The sequence below is a fragment of the Pseudorca crassidens genome, chromosome 10 (genome assembly GCF_039906515.1).
Source record: "Pseudorca crassidens isolate mPseCra1 chromosome 10, mPseCra1.hap1, whole genome shotgun sequence".
Classification (NCBI taxonomy): domain Eukaryota; kingdom Metazoa; phylum Chordata; class Mammalia; order Artiodactyla; family Delphinidae; genus Pseudorca; species Pseudorca crassidens.
Window position 1 is genome coordinate 39,131,438 of NC_090305.1, and position 22,288 is coordinate 39,153,725.

Consider the following 22,288-nt stretch of genomic DNA (forward strand, 5'->3'; position numbering starts at 1 on the left):
CTTTAATCTTGAGTAGTGGGCCTAAGGCTAGGACAAACTGTAAGTACAGACAACCCCCGACTTACAGTGGTGTGAAAGCAATACACATTCAGTAGAAACCACACTTTGAATTTGGGGTTTGACTTTTCCTGGGCTGGCGATATAATCAGCAGCAGTGAGCACAGCTCCCGGCCCTGCAAGCACGGAGGCAAATAACCGATACAGCCATTCTGGACCCACACAACCATTCTGTTTCTCACTTTCAGGACAGTATTCAGTAAATTACATGAGATATTCAACACTTTATTATAAAACAGGCTTTGTGTTAGATGATTTTGCCTAACTGTAGGCTAATGCCAGCGTTCTGATCACACTTAAGGTAGGCCAGGCTAAGTTATACTGTTTAGTAGGTGAGGGGTAGTAAATGCATTTCAGCTCCCCCGGGGTGTGTTGGGAGGTAACCCCGTTGTAAGCTGAGGAAGATCTGTACTTTCAGACCCAGCCCCTCTCCTTGGAACTGGTCTACCCCATCCTTATCACCAAAAATCGACATCGGGGCTTCCTTTCTACAGATGCGGCTCATTTTCATGCCAACCACCTGAATTCCTTTATAACGGGAACATTCTTGTAGACTTAGTCTGTGATTTTTCTCTTCTTAGTCATTGGGTGACGTTTGGAGTGCATGGGGAGACATAACTCTACACTGATGTGTATGCCCTGCTTTGACTGTGGTAAATTCTAGTGACATGATCTCAACACTGTTCATTGGTCAGACATTGAATTGAATGTCCTAAGAGATCTGGCTGCAATTCTGCCATCTGGCGGGATGTGTCATGTTTTCGAGCTTATGGTCACCTCCTGCAGAGGAGACCCCTCACCTGTACCCCCATCTTATTTGTGTACTTACCAGCTATCACTCCTCTCATTCATCCTAAAATGGCAGTAAACACATTGTTTCAGCCCATTATTTCTTGTATAGAGCAGATATAATTCATGTGAATTAATTACACAATTTTTATTCACAATTTTTAGAATTCTAATCGGGTAAGAGAGCAAAAATATGGTTAAGAGAAAGAGCTTTCTCATGTAGTTAGGTGACTAACACCTGTGTGATTTATGTTTTATAGTTATTTATGTTGGATGGCTGCTCTTCAACTATGTATATTCCCATTGTCTATAAATCAGAGGTTAGCAGACCACAGCCTGTTTTTGTAGGTAAGGGTCTACTGGGACGCAGCCACGCCCCTTTATTTATATATTGTCTGTAGCTGCTTTTGTACTGCCAAGGACGGAGTTGCAACAGAGACTGTTTGGTCTGCAAAGCCTAAAATATTATCTGCCCCTTTACAGGAAATGTTTGCCAGCCCCTGGTTTAGATAAGATTCGCTGGGTTTGGGACTAGCACTTGCCAAAATATAGTGTGTGCTGTGCAGTGCTGATCGTCAGGAGGAGAAAAGGGAAAAGTAACTTCCCTTCAAGTAAACTAGTGAGATAGTCTACAGCTACTCACCAGCCCTTTGAAAGTCTGGTAAATTTTAGCACCAAAGAATGTAACCCAAAAGCCTTGATGCCCACCTGCTGAAAGAACTGCCCCCTCTGAAAAGGGTGAGATGGTAAATGCTGGACAAGAGCATTACGGTGCCGGGCCCTGCACCAGCTCAGAGGTCACTGGAACTTGAGAAGGAAGGGGGAAAGCTGCCTTGAGCGCCACCTCCTGAGAACAGAAGGAAATGATCAGATACCTTGGTTGGTACGAGGTGGTTGTCTCCTTTTGCGGATTTGCTTTTCTCAGGGAGGGCTGAGCTTACGCATCCTTTGTACCCGCTCCAGAGCCTGTACAGCAAGTAATTACTGGCTTTTCTGTGTTAGGGAGGCAAGTACATGCAGGCGGTGATTCAGTATGGGAAGATAGTGTCCTGGTTAGAGATGGAATATGGCTTATCAGAAAAGGAATCGAAAGCTTCTGAATCATTTCTGCTCGCTGCCTTCCTGAACCTGGCCATGTGCTACCTGAAGCTTAGAGAATACACCAAAGCCGTGGAATGCTGTGACAAGGTAAAGTGTCTTCGTGTGGGATGAATGTTAGATAGTCCGGATCTTTTTTCTCCATCCTCGTACTCAGTCGTCGTCTGCTTCCTCTCAGCCAAGCTTTGGATTTTTCATTTTGCTTTGTTTTGTTTGGGATTATTTGTTTCTCAGTAAGAATTGGGAAGTTCAGAAAGATTTTTTTTTTTTACTACAGTCATACTTTCCTAATGCCTAGAATATTTATAATAATACATTATGAGTAAAAGTTTTGATAAAATGAAGCAATTTTTATCCATGACCTTAAGTCGATGGTATTTGGTACCAGATTACACAATTTAATAAGAACATTTAACTGAAGCCTTTTAGGATTTTAAGAACAGACTGTGGCTGCTCATGCAGGGATATATACAGTCACTTTTTATTATAATCATATTTATTCACTGACTAGGAATATACATAAATAATTTGCAAGACCCACAGAGCATCAGCATCCCTTATTACATCTCTATCGTTAACATGTTAATAAGCAGCACCTAAGTACCAAAAGACCAGTAACAGTGTCATGTGTACGATTCTGTTCTTTTCTGCACTAGCTGATGCTGTTGTGTTGGGTATTTGGTCTCAGAGTGAGCAGTGTATATTATACTATGGGAAAAAGCTAGTAACTGGATATATCTTAAAGATAGACAAAGGAAAGAGGAATAACACGCAGCTATTTCATACCTTCTTTGTAAGATTATTTTTGAGATTTAAGATTTTGAGTTTTGTGGATGTGTTCCCTATCATGTTATACTAAATTTTTGCCTGAGAAAAGAATGTTATTATTAATTACATTTTTAAACTTTGTGCCTCTTTATTATAGAAGTAGTATAAAGTCATTCAAAATTCAGACATTACAGAAACATACAAGAAACTGAGTCCATTCATAAAATTCCCATTGACCCTGTCCCAAGACCACAATCATTCATTTCCCACACACCTTCCTTTTGTTTTTCCATACATAGTAACATGTATATTTTTTAATGAGAATGTATAGATGTATAAAACAAGGACATCTTTCTGCATCTATCAGTTCATCATATAACTCTTCTTCATTCTTTTTAAAGTCTATATAGTATCAATTGTATGCATCTATCATAATTTATTTAACCAATCCGTTTTGGTAGATTTATTTCCAGGTTTTTGATATTATAAATTATGTAGTGTTTCTCTGCATATGTGTGGAATTATTTCTCTATGATAAAATTCCTAGGAGTGGAAATACTGGGTCAAAAGATGTTATTTTAATATATTTAAATTTTAATGCTTCATATATTATTGAATATTATCAGTGGTTTCCTTTCTCAGTAGTATTGGTAACAAAAAATTCTTATTTTTATTTCTTGGATACCAATGAAGTTGCACATCTTTTCATGACTTGTTAGCCATTTGTGTTTCTTCTGTGAATTACTTGTTCACATCTTTCCACCAGATTATTTGTTTTTTTATTGATTGAGGTAGACTCACATTATCACTGTTAACCCTTTGTCTGACAGTAGGGACCTTGTTCTCACTTGCTTGTCTTTGATGATGGTATCTTTTTCTGAAAAGAGTTTTAATATTTCATAGTAAAATCTCTCTTTTTAGAAAAGTCTTCCCCATCCTACAATAATAAAAATAACCTTGTTCAGTACTTTAAAAACGTACTCCAGGGCTTCCCTGGTGGTGCAGTGGTTGAGAGTCCGCCTGCCGATGCAGGGGACACGGGTTCGTGCCCCGGTCCGGGAAGATCCCACATGCCGCGGAGCGGCTGGGCCCGTGAGCCATGGCTGCTGAGCCTGCGCGTCTGGAGCCTGTGCTCCGCAACGGGAGAGGCCACAACAGTGAGAGGCCCACGTATCACCAAAAAAAACCTACTCCAACTAGGTTTACTTTAAAAAAAATAAATAAATAACCCTATTATATTTTATGGGGGGGTCTTTTGCATCTAGTTGGTCTAGAATTTGTGTGTTTATGATACGAGGTAAGAATCTAACTTATTTTCTACATGGATAGTCACTGCCTTGGCCCCATTTATTGGAAAGTTAATCCTTTCCCTACACGATTTACATTACCATCTTTGTGATTATTAAATCTTTTTGTATACATACACATGAGTCTGTTTCTGAATGCCTTGTTCTCTTCCACTGACCTCTTTGTCTGTGGAGTACTTACCACTGTTTTAATAGTAGTTTTAATAGTTTCAATAGTTGAATAGTATATCTTTTTCTCTGGTGGGTCAAGTCCCCTCATTATTTTTGTGTTTCCAGAATTTTCTCTGCCATTCTTAGTCATTTACTTCTTCCACTGGACTTTATATGAACTTTTCAAAAGTCCTCCTCCCAAGTCCCCTGGGAACCTTTATAGAAATTGCATTAAATATAGAAATTAATTTGGATATTTTGATCAGTAGTATATAACTACCTTGAGCCTGATCTTTTCAATATGCCTTTTCCAGTTCCCTTGGCCAGAGACCTTTCTCTCCAAATTCCCACAAGGTACATGCATCCTTTCTAAAACATAGACCATCTGTCCCTAGGCCCTTGGACTGGACAGTGCCAATGAGAAGGGCTTGTACAGGAGGGGTGAAGCCCAGCTGCTCATGAATGAGTTTGAGTCAGCCAAGGGCGACTTTGAGAAAGTGCTGGAAGTAAACCCCCAGAATAAGGCCGCGAGACTGCAGATCTCCATGTGCCAGAAAAAGGCTAAGGAGCACAATGAGCGGGACCGCAGGATATATGCCAACATGTTCAAGAAGTTTGCAGAGCAGGATGCAAAGGTATGTGCAGAACCCACTTGCCTTCAGGTAGATCATGAACTGACTGACCTTGCCCCTTTGACTTTTGTTCTAAGAAGGTTCAGCATAGGACACGGGCACAGGAAGACAACCTAAGAGGCACAAGAATAGGGAAAATGATTTCAGATCTGATTGAGGCTGGTTTGCATCCAGAAATAGAGTAGAGCTGTTCCACTGTTCTGTTCCCCAAAGGCACATAGTTGTGAGGCCCTGGCATGTGCATGCAAGAGAAAAGGGAAATTAATTCCCTAGAAATGTACTAAGGCTTTTATTATTTTTTAAAAAAAAACAAACAACACTTGCTTGTTGAGACTTCGATTTTCCTGGGAAATGGGCTCTGATGGGGAAGCCCCGCCATCATGCCCTTTACTTTGAGGCTCGGGAGCCAACCTAGCGAATGGGATAGGAGCAGTCAGCCTCGCCTGCAGCAAAGTTGTATTCTGGTCCTGCGCTGACCGTCCGGCTCAAACCCCCTTGTCATGTGGACTTGACTGTTAAACAGCTGTCCCTGTGGCAAGCTTGTCACTTTAACGAAAGAAAAGTGAAAGCCCTCACTCTAACTATGGCAGCAGAACCATGACACACAGCTGCACAATCTAAATAAAGTCACGGTAATGCCCTCTTGTGTTCGACCTGACAGTCTGGAGGAGCCAGGAAGTAATTGGACATTTCATTTCTTTTTTCCTCTAATCCTCTTGATTTACTTCTTCCACAGGAAGAGGCCAGTAAAGCAATGGGCAAGAAGACTTTAGAAGGGGTCACCAATGAAAAAGAAACAGCAAGTCAGTCGATGGAAGAGGAGAAAGCCGAAGGCCATGTATGACACCACGCCAAGGAGGGAAGAGTCCTAAGGAACTCGGCCCCTCCTCCATGGGCTTTCACGCAACTCAGGACTAAACAGTGTTTAATGTAAAGTTTGTTATAGTCTATGTGATTCTGGAAGCAAATGGCAAAACCAGTAGCTTCCCAAAAAACCACCACCCTGCTGCTGCCCAGAGCTCTCATCGAGGGGGTGGCATGGGACCACTCCAGGTGGAACAAAGCAGTGACTGTTGGTGTGGAGAGATTGAGCCAACAGCTTAAGTCCAGCGCATTTCAGTTTATGTCAACTTGCAATATCCAGTTCAGGGTCTCTTGAGATCATCCTAACAATTGGGGGCTGGCTGTTAGGTTTTCCATTTGACTGAACTTTAATAGCACTGCAGAAACCTAGAAATAAATGCTTAATGAGTTTCTTCTTTCCTACAGTTGGGCAGGGGAGAGTTGGGGGAGGTTTTGTTTTTCAAATGACTGAAGTGCTGTGAATGCATGCTGTTGCATTTTTAACCAACAGAACCCAAAGGAGAGGGGCCGGGTCCCCCCCCAGATCCCCAGCAGCATCACCGACCTGGAAGCCAGAATCTCAGAGGCCTCTCGCTTGCTGACTTGGCTGCCTCCCAGACCCCCTCCTTAGTAAAGCAGCCTCCTTGTGAGAGCAGGCTTCTGCCCCGCCAGCCTGTCCCCCCGGAGGAGGAGCCCTGTCATTCCTGAAATACTCAATGCTAATGAGCAGAGGGAATTTCTGGATTAGCTTTCCCTGTTTTGGATGAAGTTCTGAGATGCTGAAATGTGAATAGAACTATCAGAATTGTGCTTTTTCTTCCCTCCTCTATCCTTTTAGGAAAGAATGTTGAATCCAGTACTGCCTGCTCGCGTTGCTACCATTCAGTTTCTTACTTCCATTCTAACCCTTGCTATCAAGAATTTCAGGCTGCTTCTTATAATATCTGGAGTGAGTGAGTTTATTTACATATCTGTCCAGGATCCATGCAGCCTTTTTGTTGTCTTTTTAAAATTGCTGTCTCATAAACACATGTATACTGATTTATGGAAGTTTATTTACTCTCTCCTCTATCATGTTAAAAAAATTTTTTGACTTTTTACTATTAAGTAGCTTAATTTTTAAAAACAAAATCTGTGGGGTTGAAAAAAGTCATCGCTCTTCTACGTTAAGCATTTTCCTTTCAGGTTTGACATATAGTAGCTTTCTTTTCCTGCGCTGATAGCTGCTTTGTTCTGGTGTGAGTTGTGAAAAAGAGTTGAAAACAGCTTCCCATGCAGGTACATCTAGCCTAAAAGCTCCAGTACTTGGGCATTGAATTAGGGCAAGTCTTAAATGTGTACATGTAGTTGAATTTTAGTCCTTACGCGTAAGCGAGATTAAGCATGGCTTTCTGGTCCCACAGCCGAAGAAAGAAGAAACACTCATGGGAATGCATTTGGCAACCCGAGAAAATATTGGCTTCAACCTGGAACGTCTCACTTTTTTAAATCCTAAAGAACACTGGCAATTGTATTTTAGATTAATTTTTATTTTTATAGTGGTTTTAACAAAACACTTATTGTTAGGTTAGGTCCCATGTTAAAACCTAAAGTCATTTCCTTTTATATCAGTTTTTGTCTCCATGGAACAAATGGAATTGTTTCTCCCTTAATGATAACTAAAATCCTTTTAATTTCTCATTTACACATTAGTCTTTTTTCATGAGTTATTTCTTTTTTTAAAGAAATCTCACCTAGGGAATATAAAAGCAAAAGTTGATTTTGCTAACCCACTTAACTGTTTAGTATTTGTAGCTCTGTTGACTAGAGCATGACTCCAGTGAGGCTAAGGTTAAAATTAGATCCTATAAAGTCCAGTTAGATTTTTGCAGGTAACAAGCAAAAACTGTTCCAAAAATTAGATTATTATCTTAGCCCACTGTCTCGTCTGTTATGAGTCATGTGAACAGGCGAGGAGAGAGAGGGGAAGGCTGGGCAAGTGGTTTGGAGCAAATGATTATGAGGTGCCCATCACCACTCAAGAGAAAGAAACTTCACATATTCTTGTATCAAATTCAATAATTTTAAACAATTTGTCTAGAAGTCAGCAGATGTCTTTGAACCATCTCTTAGACTGCATTTGGAGTGGTGAGGCAGCATACGGTGAATTAAAAACAAATTGGTTTTTTAAAAAAAAGTATTCAGATGCACTTTTATGGTGTTCCTTAAATAAATTAAGAAAAACAGATGATGTGATTTCTCATTATTCTTGGTTTTGCTCAAATAGTCTTCAAGAAAGGTTGTTTTGGTTGAAAAACTGTGGTGGGGGACAAGTTGAGGAAATGAGACCTCAGAAACTTGGCAAGAGACAATATTCTCCTGCCCCTTGCTCTAACGCACAACTTGAGATCAACATTGGGCTAAAGGCAGTGGAATTATGCATCTTTGTAAAAACAAGAAAATTTTGTTTTTTCATTAACCAGTGGATATTCTGCCATTTTAACTGAGTGTAAGGTAGGTTCATTTGGGGAAATGAAAAGGTTTAATTGTGCCCTTTAATAAATATGTAAAATATAAGTAAGCATATGTCAGGCAATGTTCTGCGTTAAGCATGTATTTCCTCAAGTAGCTTGTTAATTCTGATTCACAGTGCAAAAGACGGGGGCTGTGGGGCTGGGGGCACTACGACCCCAATAGCACCACCAAGGCCTACAGGCAGGTTAACACAGGCTCTGGCCACCTTTTATTCCCTTTGAATTCCTTGCTTCATCTTGGGATTTGAATTATACTCTTCCCCCTTTGCTGCTAAATTATGTGGTAATGGAATAATTCCCTTTATTTGCACGTTTTTTCCTAAACAAATAATGATTAGCTAGGGATCTTGAAGATAAGAAGAGAGTTTCCTAACTATAAATTTGTGATCTGGGTAATTCGAGGCAGCCTGCACCTGCTCCAAAGCATGAGGAATATCAGTGAAGAGTTTTCTCCATAGTTATTTGGCCTTTAAGGCATCACTTCGACTCCTCTTTTAGCATGGTGCATCAGAATGTATTCCAAGGGACTGTCACCAACATTAGTGACAAAGAGCATTAATTTGAGCTGATTCATCAAAATCCAAAAACAGTTCCCCAAACTAGCTGTATATTTCCATCAACTGGCTACTTACGTGTTTGAATAGCAACGACTGACAAAAGTGTACGTGAAAGGAACTCTCAGTGCTTCCTTTCAGATTTTTCTCTCCTACTTGTCTGACATTTCTTTGGGAGATAGGGAAACTATACAGACAAGGCACAATAATTTTGACCCTGCTATTTATATAATTCATCTCAACATAATCTACATGTACGACCTTCATGATACATTGCAAGAAAGGGGACATCACTGAATGTAGCTCCCAAGAAGACCTCTGACAGCACCTGTTGGAGCTAACTGCTACCTACAGATGGGATGACTGGAACATAGTCCATATAGCAGGGATTCCCTGAGGAGCCTGAAGAATCAAGGATATGAGGAGGACCCAGAAGGGTGAAGTGGTCATCCAGGTCACCTGATGCCCTTCTGTAATTTCAAAATAAGTCTTTTTCTAGTCTAAAGCATGATTCTTTTGGCATATGGCATAAGATGTTGATAGCTCCTTAAAATCCCCAAGCATTTGGTGGAACTGAAATGGCAACAGAGCCATAGGCCTCATAGTCTACTTTGGAGTAAATGCAGGGAATTAACCAGTATGTAAAGGGTAGGGATGTTTTGCTTTTTAAAGCATGCTCTGGGTTGAGTTAAGGAATTTCAATGTTTAGAGGAAAGAAAAAACAAACCAGATATTAGATCCTCACCACCCACCACCGTGGAATCTGGTTGGAGCCAGAAAAGAAAAGGCAAGAGGTTTTCCTCTGCAGCCTGCTCATTTTCAGCAAACACTTCAGTACCCATGTTTGGAGGGACCAGACCTTTTCAACATAACCAAGGGCAAGTAGTGAAATCTTCAGTAATCTGCCAGGCATTGACAAGGGTAGGGTAGGTACCAGTTGCTAAGAACAGTGCATAGAAAAAGCCGTCCTGCAGCCACAGGCTTACTGGTCATTACTATTTGAATTCTTACTATGTGCCAGACACTTAAACCCTCTTTACACTGAATTTCCAGATATAAGAAGAATGTGGCTGCTACACTGTTTCTACCTTTGGGATCTCACAAAAGATCATGTGGTCCTTACCAACCTAAAACTATACAAGGAAGGAATTCTGGGAGATGTATTTCAAACCTGGCTTAGTTGACACATCATAAATACCCCCAAGTGTCTAAGCCTCTCTTGAGGCATTAAATATATTCCTGGCCTGTGTCTACTTTGGATAATATGCTTTCATAAAATAACTTTAAAGCCAAATCATACTGCCTACAGCAAGAAATTATCTCCTTAAAAGCTTCTGACTGAGGAGATAAGGTGGGCAGAATAAGTAGCTAATGACTAGCATTGGGGGAGGCAATGGCTAATTCTAGTTACTCTAACTGATTTGATGTCTGCTTACAACCACATTTCCACACAGAACTTCTGATCTTTTCAGTGTAAAAACGTGAACCCACACACATACCCTTGCCCTTTACAGATACCAAAGTCTTCCTAAAGGTGACACCAGCCAAAACAATAAACTCATATGACCCCCCACTGAGGGATCAAGGAACTCATGCATTCCTTTACTCATCACCATCTCAGCATTTAGTACACTATGCCCAAACTAGTACTTAGTAGATGCTCAATACATTGGCTTCCTCCCTTTCTCATAAGGCAGCCTCACATCTCTATTTCAGTGGCCCTTCATTCCTGTTACTTGCCTTGAGATGTGGAGGCCAGAACCACATGGTTTTTCTAGCAATGCCGGCAACCTGATTTTGGTCCTTGATGTATTGGGAACCAGCAACAACTTGACTTGGGGCAGGGGATATAACTGCAAAATGGATCTGTGGTCTTCAGGCCACACTGATCTTAAATCTATTTCCACTATTAACTCAGAGTTCATCAGCCCAACAGATCATATGTGAAGTGGAGGAGGATTCTGGGGAGATGGAAGAATAGGAAGCACCAGGAATCTCTCTCCCACCTAGACAACAACTACACTGGCAGAATCTGTCTGATCTAACTATTTTGGAATTCTGGAGTCTGTTGAAACCTTGCAACTTCCAGGCATGGATGGTATATTGTAGGCAATTTTAGTCAATTTCGGCTAGTACAATAGCAGCTACCCATCCACCACCACCAGCCACATGGCAGGCAGCTCTGCAGGTTTTCTGGCACAGCTTGTGGGAGCTAGGGTGGGCAAAAAGGATTCTGTCCCCTGAATATTAAGCATCTGTCCTCTCAGTAGGATTGCTGCTTGATTACTGAAGTGCAAAGAGGCAGGAAGCCACTGTCTCATCTCCCCCGCTCCCCCATCATTTTAAGCCCCTCCATCTCTGGCTCAAGTGACTTCCAGGGGAATTTAAAGGACCAGTGGCCTTTTGCCCTCCCCCCGCCTTCACTTTTTGCATTTTCCTCTTTCAGGAGCCAAACATTAAAGACTAGGACATTCAAAAACAACTGCCTATATGGGGAAAATTAGAAAGTGACAATATATGTTCAGGGAAAGCCTCAGAAAAGACCTGAGAAGATGTTAACTTTACACCTCAGACCAATATTCAGCACAGAGACAGCCTACAACAAAAAACAAAAATAACAAATTAAAAAAACTCAGAAAACCCTTGGGATGAGGGAGAATCTGATTTCCAGAGTTGATACCACATTATTAGATTCACATGCCAGTGTTCAACAAAAAAATCACAAGACATACAAAGAAACAGGAAAGTATGGCCCACTCAAAGGAAAAAATAATTCAATAGAATCTTTCCCTGAAAAAGACCTCATGACAGATGTACTACCAAAATTTTTAAACAACTGTCTTAAAGATACTCAAAGAACTAAAGGTAGATATGAAGAAAGTCAAGTAAACAATGTGTAAACAAAATGGAACTATCAGAGATTTAAAAAACCTAAAGAGAAACCAAAAATATTCTGGAGCTGAAAAGCACAATAACTGCAATGAAAAATTCACTAGGCATATTCAAAGGCAGATATGAGCAGGCAAAAGAAAAAACTAATGAACATTAGGATATGACAGTGAAATTATTGAGACTGAAGAACAAAAAGGAAAAAGATTAAAAAAAGTGAACAGAGCCTAACAGACCTGTGGGACACCATCAAGTGGACATCATGAGACTCCAGAAGAAGGAGAGAAAGGGGCAGAGAAAATATTAGAAGACATGATGGCTGAAAAGTTCCTAAGTTTAGTGAAACACACAAATGTAAACATCCAAGAAGCTCAACAAATTTCAAGTAAGATTAATTCAAAGAGACCCAAACCAAGACACATTATAATCATACTTTCAAAAAGACAAAGATGGGGTTTCCCTGGTGGTTCAGTGGTTAAGAATCTGCCTGCCAATGCAGGGGACACGAGTTCAAGCCCTGGTCCAGGAAGATCCCACATGCTGTGGAGCAACTAAGCCCATGTGCCACAACTACTAAGCCTGTGTTCTAGGGCCCGTGTGCCACAACTACTGAGCCCACGTGCCACAGCTACTGAAGCCCATGTGCCTAGAGCCTGTGCTCTGCAACAAGAGAAGCCACTGCAATGAGAAGCCCGCACACTGCAATGAACAGTAGCTCCCGCTCACCACAACTAGAGAAAGCCCACGCGCAGCAACGAAGACCCAACGCAGCCAAAATAAATAAATAAATAAAATAAATTTATAAAAATACATATATATTAGCAAGCCAAATTCAACAATTCATTTAAAGGATCATACACCATGATCAAATGGGATTTATCCCAGGGATGCAAGGATTTTCCAATATCCACAAATCAATCAGTGTGATACACCACATCAACAAATTGAAGAATAAAAACCATATGATCATCTCAATAGATGCAGAAAAAGCTTTTGACAAAATTCAATACTCATTTATGATAAAAACTCTCCAGAAAGTGGAGAGGGAACCTACCTCAACATCATAAAGGCCATATACGACAAACCGACAGCTAACATCATACTCAATGGTGAAAAGCTGAAACCATTTCTCCTAAGATCAGGAAAAAGACAAGGATGTCCGCTCTCGCCACTTTTATTCAACATAGTTTTGGAAGTCCTAGCTATGGCAACCAGAGAAGAAAAAGAAATAAAAGGAATTCAAATTGGAAAAGAAGAAGTTAAACTGACTGCAGATGACATGATACTACACATAGGAAATCCTGAAGACACTACCAGAAAACTACTAGAGCTCATCAATGAATTTGGTAAAGTTGCAGGTTACAAAATTAATATGCAGAAATCTGTTGCATTTCTATACACTAACAACGAAAGATCAGAAAGAGAAATTCAAGAAAGAATCCCATTTACCATAGCATTAAAAATAATAAAATACCAAGGAATAAACCTTCCTAAGGAGACAAAAGACCTATACTCTGAAAAGTATAAGATGCTGATGAAAGAAATTGAAGACAACACAAACAGATGGAAAGATATACCATGATCTTGGATTGGAAGAATCAATATTGTGAAAATGACTATACTACCCCATGGCAATCTACAGATTCAATACAAACCCTATCAAATTACCAATGGCATTTTTCACAGAATTAGGACAAAAACATCTTAAAATTTGTATGGAGACACAAAAGACCCTGAATAGCCAAAGCAATCTTGAGAACGAAAAACAAAGCTGGAGGAATCAGGCTCCCTAGCTTCAGACTATACTACAAAGCTATAGTCATCAAAACAGTATGGTGCTGACACAAAAACAGAAATATAGATCAACAGAACAGGATAGAAAGCCCAGAAATAAACCCATGCACCTATGATCAATTAATCTACAACAAAGGAGTCAAGACTATACAATGGTGGAAAGTCTCTTCAATAAATGGTGCTGGGAAAACTGGACAGCTACATGTAAAAAAAAAAATGAAATTAGAACATTCTTTAACACCATACACAAAAATAAGCTCAAAGTGGATTAAAAAACTAAATGTGAGACTGGATACTATAAAACTCTTAGAGAAAACCATAGGCAGAACACTCTCTGACATAAATTGCAGCAATATCTTTTTTGATCTGTCTCCCAGAGTAATGGAAATAAAAACAAAAATAAACAAATAGGACCTAGTTAAACTTAAAAGTTTTTGCACAGCAAAGGAAACCACAAACAAAATGAAAAGACAACCAAGAGAATGGGAGAAAATATTTGCAAATGGTGTGACCAACAAGGGATTAGTCTCCAAAATTTACAAACAGCATATGTGGCTTAATATCATCAAAACAAACAACCCAATCAAAAAATGGACAGAAGACCTATATAGACATTTCTTCAAAGAAGACATAGAGATGGCCAAGAGACACGTGAAAAGATGTTCAATATCACTAATTATTAGAGAAATGCAAATCAAAACTACAATGAGATATCACCTCACACCAGTCAAAATGGCTATCATCAGGACTTCCCTGGTGGTACAGTGGTTAAGAATCTGCCTGCCAATGCAGGGGCACAGGTATGAGCCCTGGTAAGGGAAGATCCCACATGCCATGGAGAAACTAGGCCCATGCACCACAACTACTGAGCCTGCGTGCTGCAACTACTGAAGCCCACACACCTCGAGCCCGTGCTCTGCAACAAGAGAAGCCACCGCAATGAGAAGCCTGCGCACCGCAACGAAGAGTAGCCCCCACTCGCCGCAACTAGAGAAAAGCCCGCATGCAGCAACAAAGACCCAATGCAGACAAAAATACATATATAAATAAATACATACATAAATTTTTTAAAAAGGCTATCATCAAAAAATACATAAACCATAAATGCTGGAGAGGGTGTGGAGAGAAGGGAGCCCTCCTACACTGTTGGTGGAAATGTAAATTGGTACAGCCACTATGGAGGACAGTATGGAGGTTCCTTAAAAAACTAAAAACAGAGCTACAATATGATCCTGAAATCCCACTCCTAGGCATATATCTGGAGAAAAACATGGTAAAAAAGGATATATGCACCCCAATGTTCACTGCAGCACTGTTTACAATAGCCAAGAAACGGAAGCAACCTAAATGTCCATTGACAGAGGAACGGATAAAGAAGATGTGGTACATATATATAATGGAATGTTACTCAGCCATTAAAAGAATGAAATAATGCCATTTGCAGCAACATGATGGACCTAGAGACTGTCATACTGAGTGAAGTAAGTCAGACAGAGAAAGAGAAATACTACATGATATCACTTATATGCAGAATCTAAAAAGAAATGATACAAAACAGAAACAGACTCACAAACTTAGAGAAGGAACTTATGGTTACTGGGGGGAAGAGTGGGGGGAAGGGAGAGTTAGGGAGTTTGGGATTGACATGTACACACTGCTTTATTTAAAATGGATAACCAACAAGTACCTACTGTATTACACAGGCAACTCTGCTCAATATTATGTAACAACTTAAATGGGAAAAGAATTTGAAAAAGAATAGATACATGTATAACTGAAACACTTTGCTGTACACCTGAAACTACCACAACACTGTTAATCAACTATGCTCCAATATAAAATAAAAAGTTTAAAAGGGCTTCCCTGGTGGCGCAGTGGTTGAGAGTCTGCCTGCCGATGTAGGGGACACGGGTTCGTGCCCCGATCCAGGAGGATCCCACATGCCGCGGAGCGGCTGGGCCCGTGAGCCATGGTCGCTGATCCTGCGCATCCGGAGCCTGTGCTCCGCAACGGGAGAGGCCCGCGTACCGCAAAAAAAAAAAAAAAGTTTAAAAAAAATTTTTAAAGGAAAAGATATATTGTGCTAATGGACTGGAAGGATTAATATTGTTAAAGTGACGATACTCCTTAAGGCAATCTACAAATTCAATGCAATCCCTATCAAAATATCAGTAGCATTTTCATAGAACTATAATAAATAATTCTAAAATTTGTATGGAAACACGAAAGATCCTGAGTGGCCAAAACAATCTTGAGAAAGAATAACAGAGCTGGAGGTATTATGCTCCCTGATTTTAAACTATACTACAAAGAGCTACTACAGTAATCAAAACAGTATGGTAATGGCACAAAAACGTAGATCAGTGGAACAGAATAGAGAGCCCAGATGAACCCACACTTACAAGGGCAATTAATCTATGACAAAGGAATCAAGAATATACAATGGGGAAAAGAGAGCTTCTTCAATAAATGCTGTTGGGAAACTGGACAGCTACATGCAAAATAATCACAATCAAACTGGAGGATGTGGAGACAAGGGAACCCTTGTGCACTGTTGGCAGGAATGTAAATTAGTGCAGCCACTATGGAAAACAGTATGGAGGTTCCTCAAAAAATTAAAAGTAGAACTAACATACAATCCAGCAATTACACTTCTGGGTATTTTTCCAAAGAAAATAAAAACAATAATTCAAAAAGACACATGTGCACCCCTATGTTCATTGCAACATTATTTACAACTGCCAAGATATGGAGCAACCTAAGTGTCTATCAATGGATAACTGGATAAAGAAGATGTGGGGTCTGTGTGTATGGAATATTTTATCAGCCATAAAAAAGACTGAAATCTTGCCATCTACAACAATATGGATGGGCCTAGAGATATTATGCCAAGTGAAATAAGTCAGACAGAGAAAGGCAAATATTGCACGGTTTCATTTACATGTGGAATCTAGAAAACAAAACAGATGAACAAATATAATACAACAGAAACAGAATCATAGATACAGAAATAAAAAGGTGCTTGCCAGAGGGGAGAGGGTGGGGGATGAGTGAAGATGAAGTTAGAAATCAAGTACAAAGAAAACTGGAAAGTACACAAAATTGTGGAAATTAATACACTTTAAAAAACAGGAGTCAAAAAATAAATCACAAGGGATATTAGAAATACCTAAAGATAAATGAAAATAAAACACAGCATACCAAAACTTATGAGACACAGCAAAAGTGGTACTAAGGGGAATTATTTTTTTTTTTGGTCATGCCACACAGCTTGTGGGATCTTAGTTCCCCGACCAGGGATTGAACCAGGCCCTCAGCAGTGAAAGCGCTGTGTCCTAACCACTGGACCACAAGGGAATTCCCTAAGGGGAAATTTTTTAGCTATAAACACTTACACTAAGAACCAAGAAAGATCTCAAATCAACAACCTAACTTTATAATTTAAGTAACTAGAAAAAAAAACAAACTAAACGCAAAAGTAGCAGAAGAAAGGAAATAATAAAGATATGAGTAGATATGGATGAAATGGAGAATAGAAAAGTAATACAGAAAATCAATGTTTTGATAAGTTAGTTCTTTGAAAATATCAAGAAATTTGCAAAACTTTAGCTAGATAGACTAAAAAAGAGAGAAGACTCAAGTTAGTAAAATCAGAAATTAAAGTGGGGAGATTACTACCAATTCTATAGAAATAAGAGACCACAATGAACTATTATATGCCAGCAGATTGGACAACCTAGAATAAATGGATAAATTTCTAGAAACATACAAGCTACCAAGACTGAATCAGGAAGAAATTGGAGCAGATCAATTACTAGCAAGGAGATTGAATCAGTGAGCAAAAATCTCCCAATGAAGAAAGGCCCAGGACCAGATGGCTTCACTGGTGAATTCTATCAAACATTTAAAGAAAAATTAACATCAATTCTTCTCAAACTCTTCTAAAAAATCAAAGAAGTGGGAATATTCCCAAACTCATTGTCAAACAAGACAATGGTGCCCACCCTCAGCACTCCTACTCAACACAGTATCGAAAGTCCCATCCAGAGCAATTAGGCAAGAAAAATAAGTAAAAGGCATCAGAATCAAAAAGGGGGACTTCCCTGGTGGCCCAGTGGCTAAAACTCCACACTCTCAATGCCGAGGGCCTGGGTTCGATCCCTGGTCAGGGAACTAGATCCCACATGCCGCAACTAAGAGTTTGCATGCCACAACTAAAAGATCCCACATGCCGCAACTAAAAGATCCTGCATGTGCAACTAAAGATCCTGTGTGCGGCAATAAAGATCCCGCATGCTGCAACTAAGGCCCAGCACAGCAGAATGAATGAATAGGAAGGAAGGAAGGAAGGAAGGAAGGAAGGAGGGAGGGAGGGAGGGAGGAAGGGGGGGAGGGAGGGAGGGAGGGGGGGAGGTAGGGAGGGAGGGAGGGAGGGAAGGAAGGAAGGAAGGAAGGAAGGAAGGAAGGAAGGAAGGAAGGAAGAGGTTGGAAACTATAAAAAAAAGAGTCTCTGCTCCCGCTCTGCCCAACTGATGGATGAGGCGGCCTCTGGGTGCCTGGCATGGCCTGGAGTGGCTGCTGGGTCTCTAATTCCTCTCCTACATCCCCTTCACCCTGCTCGTGGACCTGAAGGCGGTGCTGCCGCCTGATCTCTGAGATCCCCATGGAACTGAGAAACCTGCAGCAGTGGTAGACTGAGGAGTTCAAAGACCCCCTACTACAGAACCCGCCGGTGTGGTTTAAGTCCTTCCTGTTTTGGGAGCTTGTGTTTCAGCTGCTCTTCTTTCCCACTGCAACATATGCCTTCTTCAAAGACGGCTGCAGGTGGATCCACACCCCTGCAATCATCTACTCGGTTCACACCATGACAACTCTGATTCTAATCCTCTCCACATTTCTACTCGAGGATTTCTCCAAAGCCAGTTGTTTCAGAGGACAAGGACCTAAGACTTTCCACGAGCGACTATTCCTTATATCTGTCTACACCCCCTACTTTCTCATCCCTCTCATACTTCTGCTTTTCATGTTGTGGAACCCCTACCACAAGTCTGAGGAGAAAAGAAAGAAAAAATGAGGAAAAATAACCCCGGGTCCAGTGGAGAGGTGACCACAGGGCAGTTTCCTGTTGGACCCATTACCAGGAAAATGCTAAGAACCCATGTTTTCAGTAGTATTTGAAACACACCAGCAGCGACACACACGACCAAGACACTGGCAGGAGGCCCATCAAACCCTCACCTTCCAAGGGTACTGGCACAAACAGACCAATCACCTGAGGATGAGCAGAGGGGTGTGGGCTAGGTTATGGGGAAATGGTGCCAAAGGCCTTACTGTGTGCCCAAGTGCCACTGCAGGATTACTAAAGGCAGGACCAGACCAGAAACTAGATAAACTTCCAAGCAACACGGCCTACTTGGCATGTTCCTGAGTCATGTGGCCCACAGTATACATGTGACTAACCCTTTGACTCATGATTCTCTACAGCATATCACTGGGATGTCTCAGGCCATTTTTAAGTTTGAAGTTATGCCTCTGTAATATTCATTAAAAATTGTTTTCTTGTCCCCACCCCTAGGTGGGGGTGAGCTATTCTGTAAGAGGTTTAAACTTAGTTTTCCTTAAGGTTCAACCTTGGCATGACTTTCAGTCAGAAATGGGTCCAATTGGAAGGGGTATTGTTTCTGTCTTAAACAGGTCATCCAGGAGAAGAGATTTTTTAAAGCCTCCTTGTTTATCCTCTTTCCAAGCCTTAGTCTTCTATTACCTTTTACACACCACCTAACGTAAGTTCCTTTACTCTGAGATCTGGTGTCTCAAACCTGAGCTGGAGGTGTGCCTCCTACTGGATAACTTCATCCTACCTAATAGTTTAATAATTCCTTCCTGTCTTGTTCAGTCAAAGGTAGCGGGTGAGGGGAGCTGGGCATGACAGGTCCAGTGTGTGCATATAGGGTCTCTTCACGTTAGTATTTGATATTCTGCTAGCTTTCTCTAAATTCATACTCAAGGCCAACTCAAAAACAAAAAAAAAGACTTGTGAACACATGGAAAATGGTAGACGCTGGTCCTGGTTATTAGTTTCCCATTTTTGCCTGTTTTACTTACAAGCCCTAATGGTCTGATTGTTGGGAGGATCGTCTGACTCCTGTGTCTGTTCAAAATAAAGTAGGTGCTGACCAAAAAAAAAAGGGGGTGGGGGGGCTTCCCTGGTTGCACAGTGGTTAAGGAGCTGCCTGCCAATGCAGGGGACATGGGTTCAAGCCCTGCTCCGGGAAGATCCCACATGCCGCAGAGCAACTAAGCCTTTGTGCCACAACTACTGAGCCTGCACTCTAGAGCCCGTGAGCTGCGCAACAAGAGAAACCACCGCAATGAGAAGCCTGTGCATCACAATGAAGAGTAGCCCCCGCTCACCACAACTAGAGAAAGCCCATGTACAGCAGCGAAGACCCAACACAGCCAAAAATAAATTAAATATAATAAAAAATTTTTAAAAAGCTTTAAAAAATATGCCCAATTTATTTAAAAAAGAAAAGGAAGAAATAAAATTGTCTCTATTTGTAGACGACATGATTTTATATACAGAAAACACTGAAGACTCCACCAGAAAACTGTTAGAACTAAGAAATAATGTCAGTAAAGTTGCACGACACAAGATTAACATTAAGAAATCAGTGGTGGGGACTTCGCTGGTGGTGCAGGGGTTAAGAATCCACCTGCCAGTGCAGGGGACAGGGGTTCGAGCTGGTCCGGGAAGATCCCACATGCCTCAAAGCAGCTAAGCCTATGTGCTACAACTACTGAGACTGTGCTCTAGAGCCTGCGAGCCACAACTACTGAAGCCCGCACTCCTAGAGCCCATGTTCCACAATAAGAGAAGCCACCACAGTGCGAAGCCTGCACACCACAGCGAAGAGTAGCCCCTGCTCACTGCAACTAGAGAAAGCCCACTCACAGCAACAAAGACCCAACACAGCCAAAAAGAAATAAATAAAAATCAGTGGTGTTTCAGTACCCTAACAACGAATTATCTGAAAAAGAAATCAAGAAAATAATCCCATTTACAATAGCATCAAAAACAATAAATACTTGGGAATAAATTTAAGCAAGGAAATGAAAAACCTCTATGCTGAAAACTATAAGACGTTGATAAAAGAAACTAAAGAAGACACAAATAAATGGAAAGGCATGCCATGCCTCTGGATTGGAAGAATTAATACTGTTAAAACATCCATACTCCCCAAGCCAACTATTCAGTGCAATCTCTATCAATATTCCAATGGCATTTTTTAACAGAAGTAGAAATAATAATTCTAAATTTTATATGGAACCACAAAAGACCCCAAAGAGCCAAAACCATCCTGACCAAGAAGAACAAAGCAGGAGGCATCATTCCTGATTTCAAGCTATATTATAAAGCTATAGTCATCAAAACAGTTTGGTGCTGGCATAAAAACAGCCACATATACCAATGGAATAGAATTGAGAGCCTATTTATTAGAAAATAAACCCATTCATACACAGTCAACTAGTATTTATTAAGGGAGCCAAAAATACTCAGTGGAGAAGACAGTCTCTTCAATACAACGATGGTGGGAAAATTGAACATTCACGCGTAAAAGAATAAAAGTAGACCCCTATCTCATACCACTCACAAAAATTAACTCAAAATGGATTAGAGACTTAAAATTTTAAGACCAAATGACAAATGCTGGAAAGGGTGTGGAGAAAAGGGAACCCTCCTACACTGTTGGTGGGAATGTAAGTTGGTGCAGCCATTATGGAGAACAGGATGGAGGTTCCTCAAAAAAAAATAAAAATAGAGTTGCCATATGATCCAGAAATCCCACTCCTGGGCATATATCTGGACAAAACTATAATTCAAAAAGACACATACACCCCTATGTTCACAGCAGCACTATTCACGATAGCCAAGACATGGAAATAACCTAAATGTCCATTGACAGAGGGATGGATAAAGAAGATGAGGTACCTATGAACAATGGAATACTACTCAGCCATAAAAGAAGAATGAAATAATGCCATTTGCAGCAACATGAATGTAACTAGAGATTATCATACTAAGTGAATTAAGTCAGAAAGAGAAAGACAAATACCATATAATATCACTCATATGCGGAATCTAAAATATGACACAAATGAACTTACCTAGGAAACAGAAACAGATTCACAGACATAGAGAACAGACCTGTACTTGCCAGGGGGAAAGGGGGTAAGGGAGGGATGGAGTGGGAATTTGGGGTTAGCAGATGCAAACTATTATACATAGAATGGATAAACAACAAGGTCCTACTGTATAGCACAGGGGACTATATTTAATATCCTGTGATAAATCATAATGGAAAAGAATATTAAAAAGAATGTAGGGACTTCCCCTGTGGTCCAGTGGTAAAGAATTCACCTTCCAATGCAGGGGACATGGGTTCGATCCCTGGTTGGGAAACTAAGATCCCACATGCTGTGGGGCAACTAAGCCCACACATCACAACTAGAGAGAAAACCCACATGCTAAAACCAGAAAGAAGCCCGAGCAGTGCAATGAAGAGCCCACGCACCACAATGAAAAGGATCTCAAATGTCTCAACAGAGATCCCGCATGCCTCAACTAAGACTTGATACAGCCAAAAAAATTAATTAAATAAATAAATTAAATATTTTTAAAAATCAGTTTTAAAAAATAAAAAGAATGTATATATATGTGTAACTGAATCACTTTGCTGTACAGCAGAAATTAACAGAATATTGTAAATCAACTATACTTCAATTAAAAAAAGAAAAGGAATTTAAAACTTAAAAAAAAGACTTAAATTGTAAGACTGAAAACCATAAATCTCTTAGAAGAAAATAGGAAAAAACTCCTCGACATAGGTCTT

General features: G+C 40.5%; 1 protein-coding gene and 1 pseudogene across 11 annotated transcripts in view; both read left to right on the forward strand.

The window, feature by feature from the left end:
* FKBP5 (FKBP prolyl isomerase 5) overlaps nt 1-7,871 on the forward strand; it is a 98,798-nt gene extending 90,927 nt beyond the window's left edge. For all 11 annotated transcript variants that reach the window (XM_067753213.1, XM_067753210.1, XM_067753209.1 and 8 more), the window contains 3 exons: nt 1,849-2,034; nt 4,565-4,804; nt 5,538-7,871. In XM_067753213.1, coding sequence (XP_067609314.1) covers nt 1,849-2,034; nt 4,565-4,804; nt 5,538-5,645 — 534 coding nt within the window. In that variant the 3' untranslated portion in view covers nt 5,646-7,871. The remainder of the gene's footprint in view (nt 1-1,848; nt 2,035-4,564; nt 4,805-5,537) is intronic.
* Nucleotides 7,872-17,930: 10,059 nt separating this feature from the next.
* On the forward strand, nt 17,931-19,010 carry LOC137232070 (sigma intracellular receptor 2 pseudogene; annotated as a pseudogene).
* Nucleotides 19,011-22,288: the final 3,278 nt, after the last annotated feature.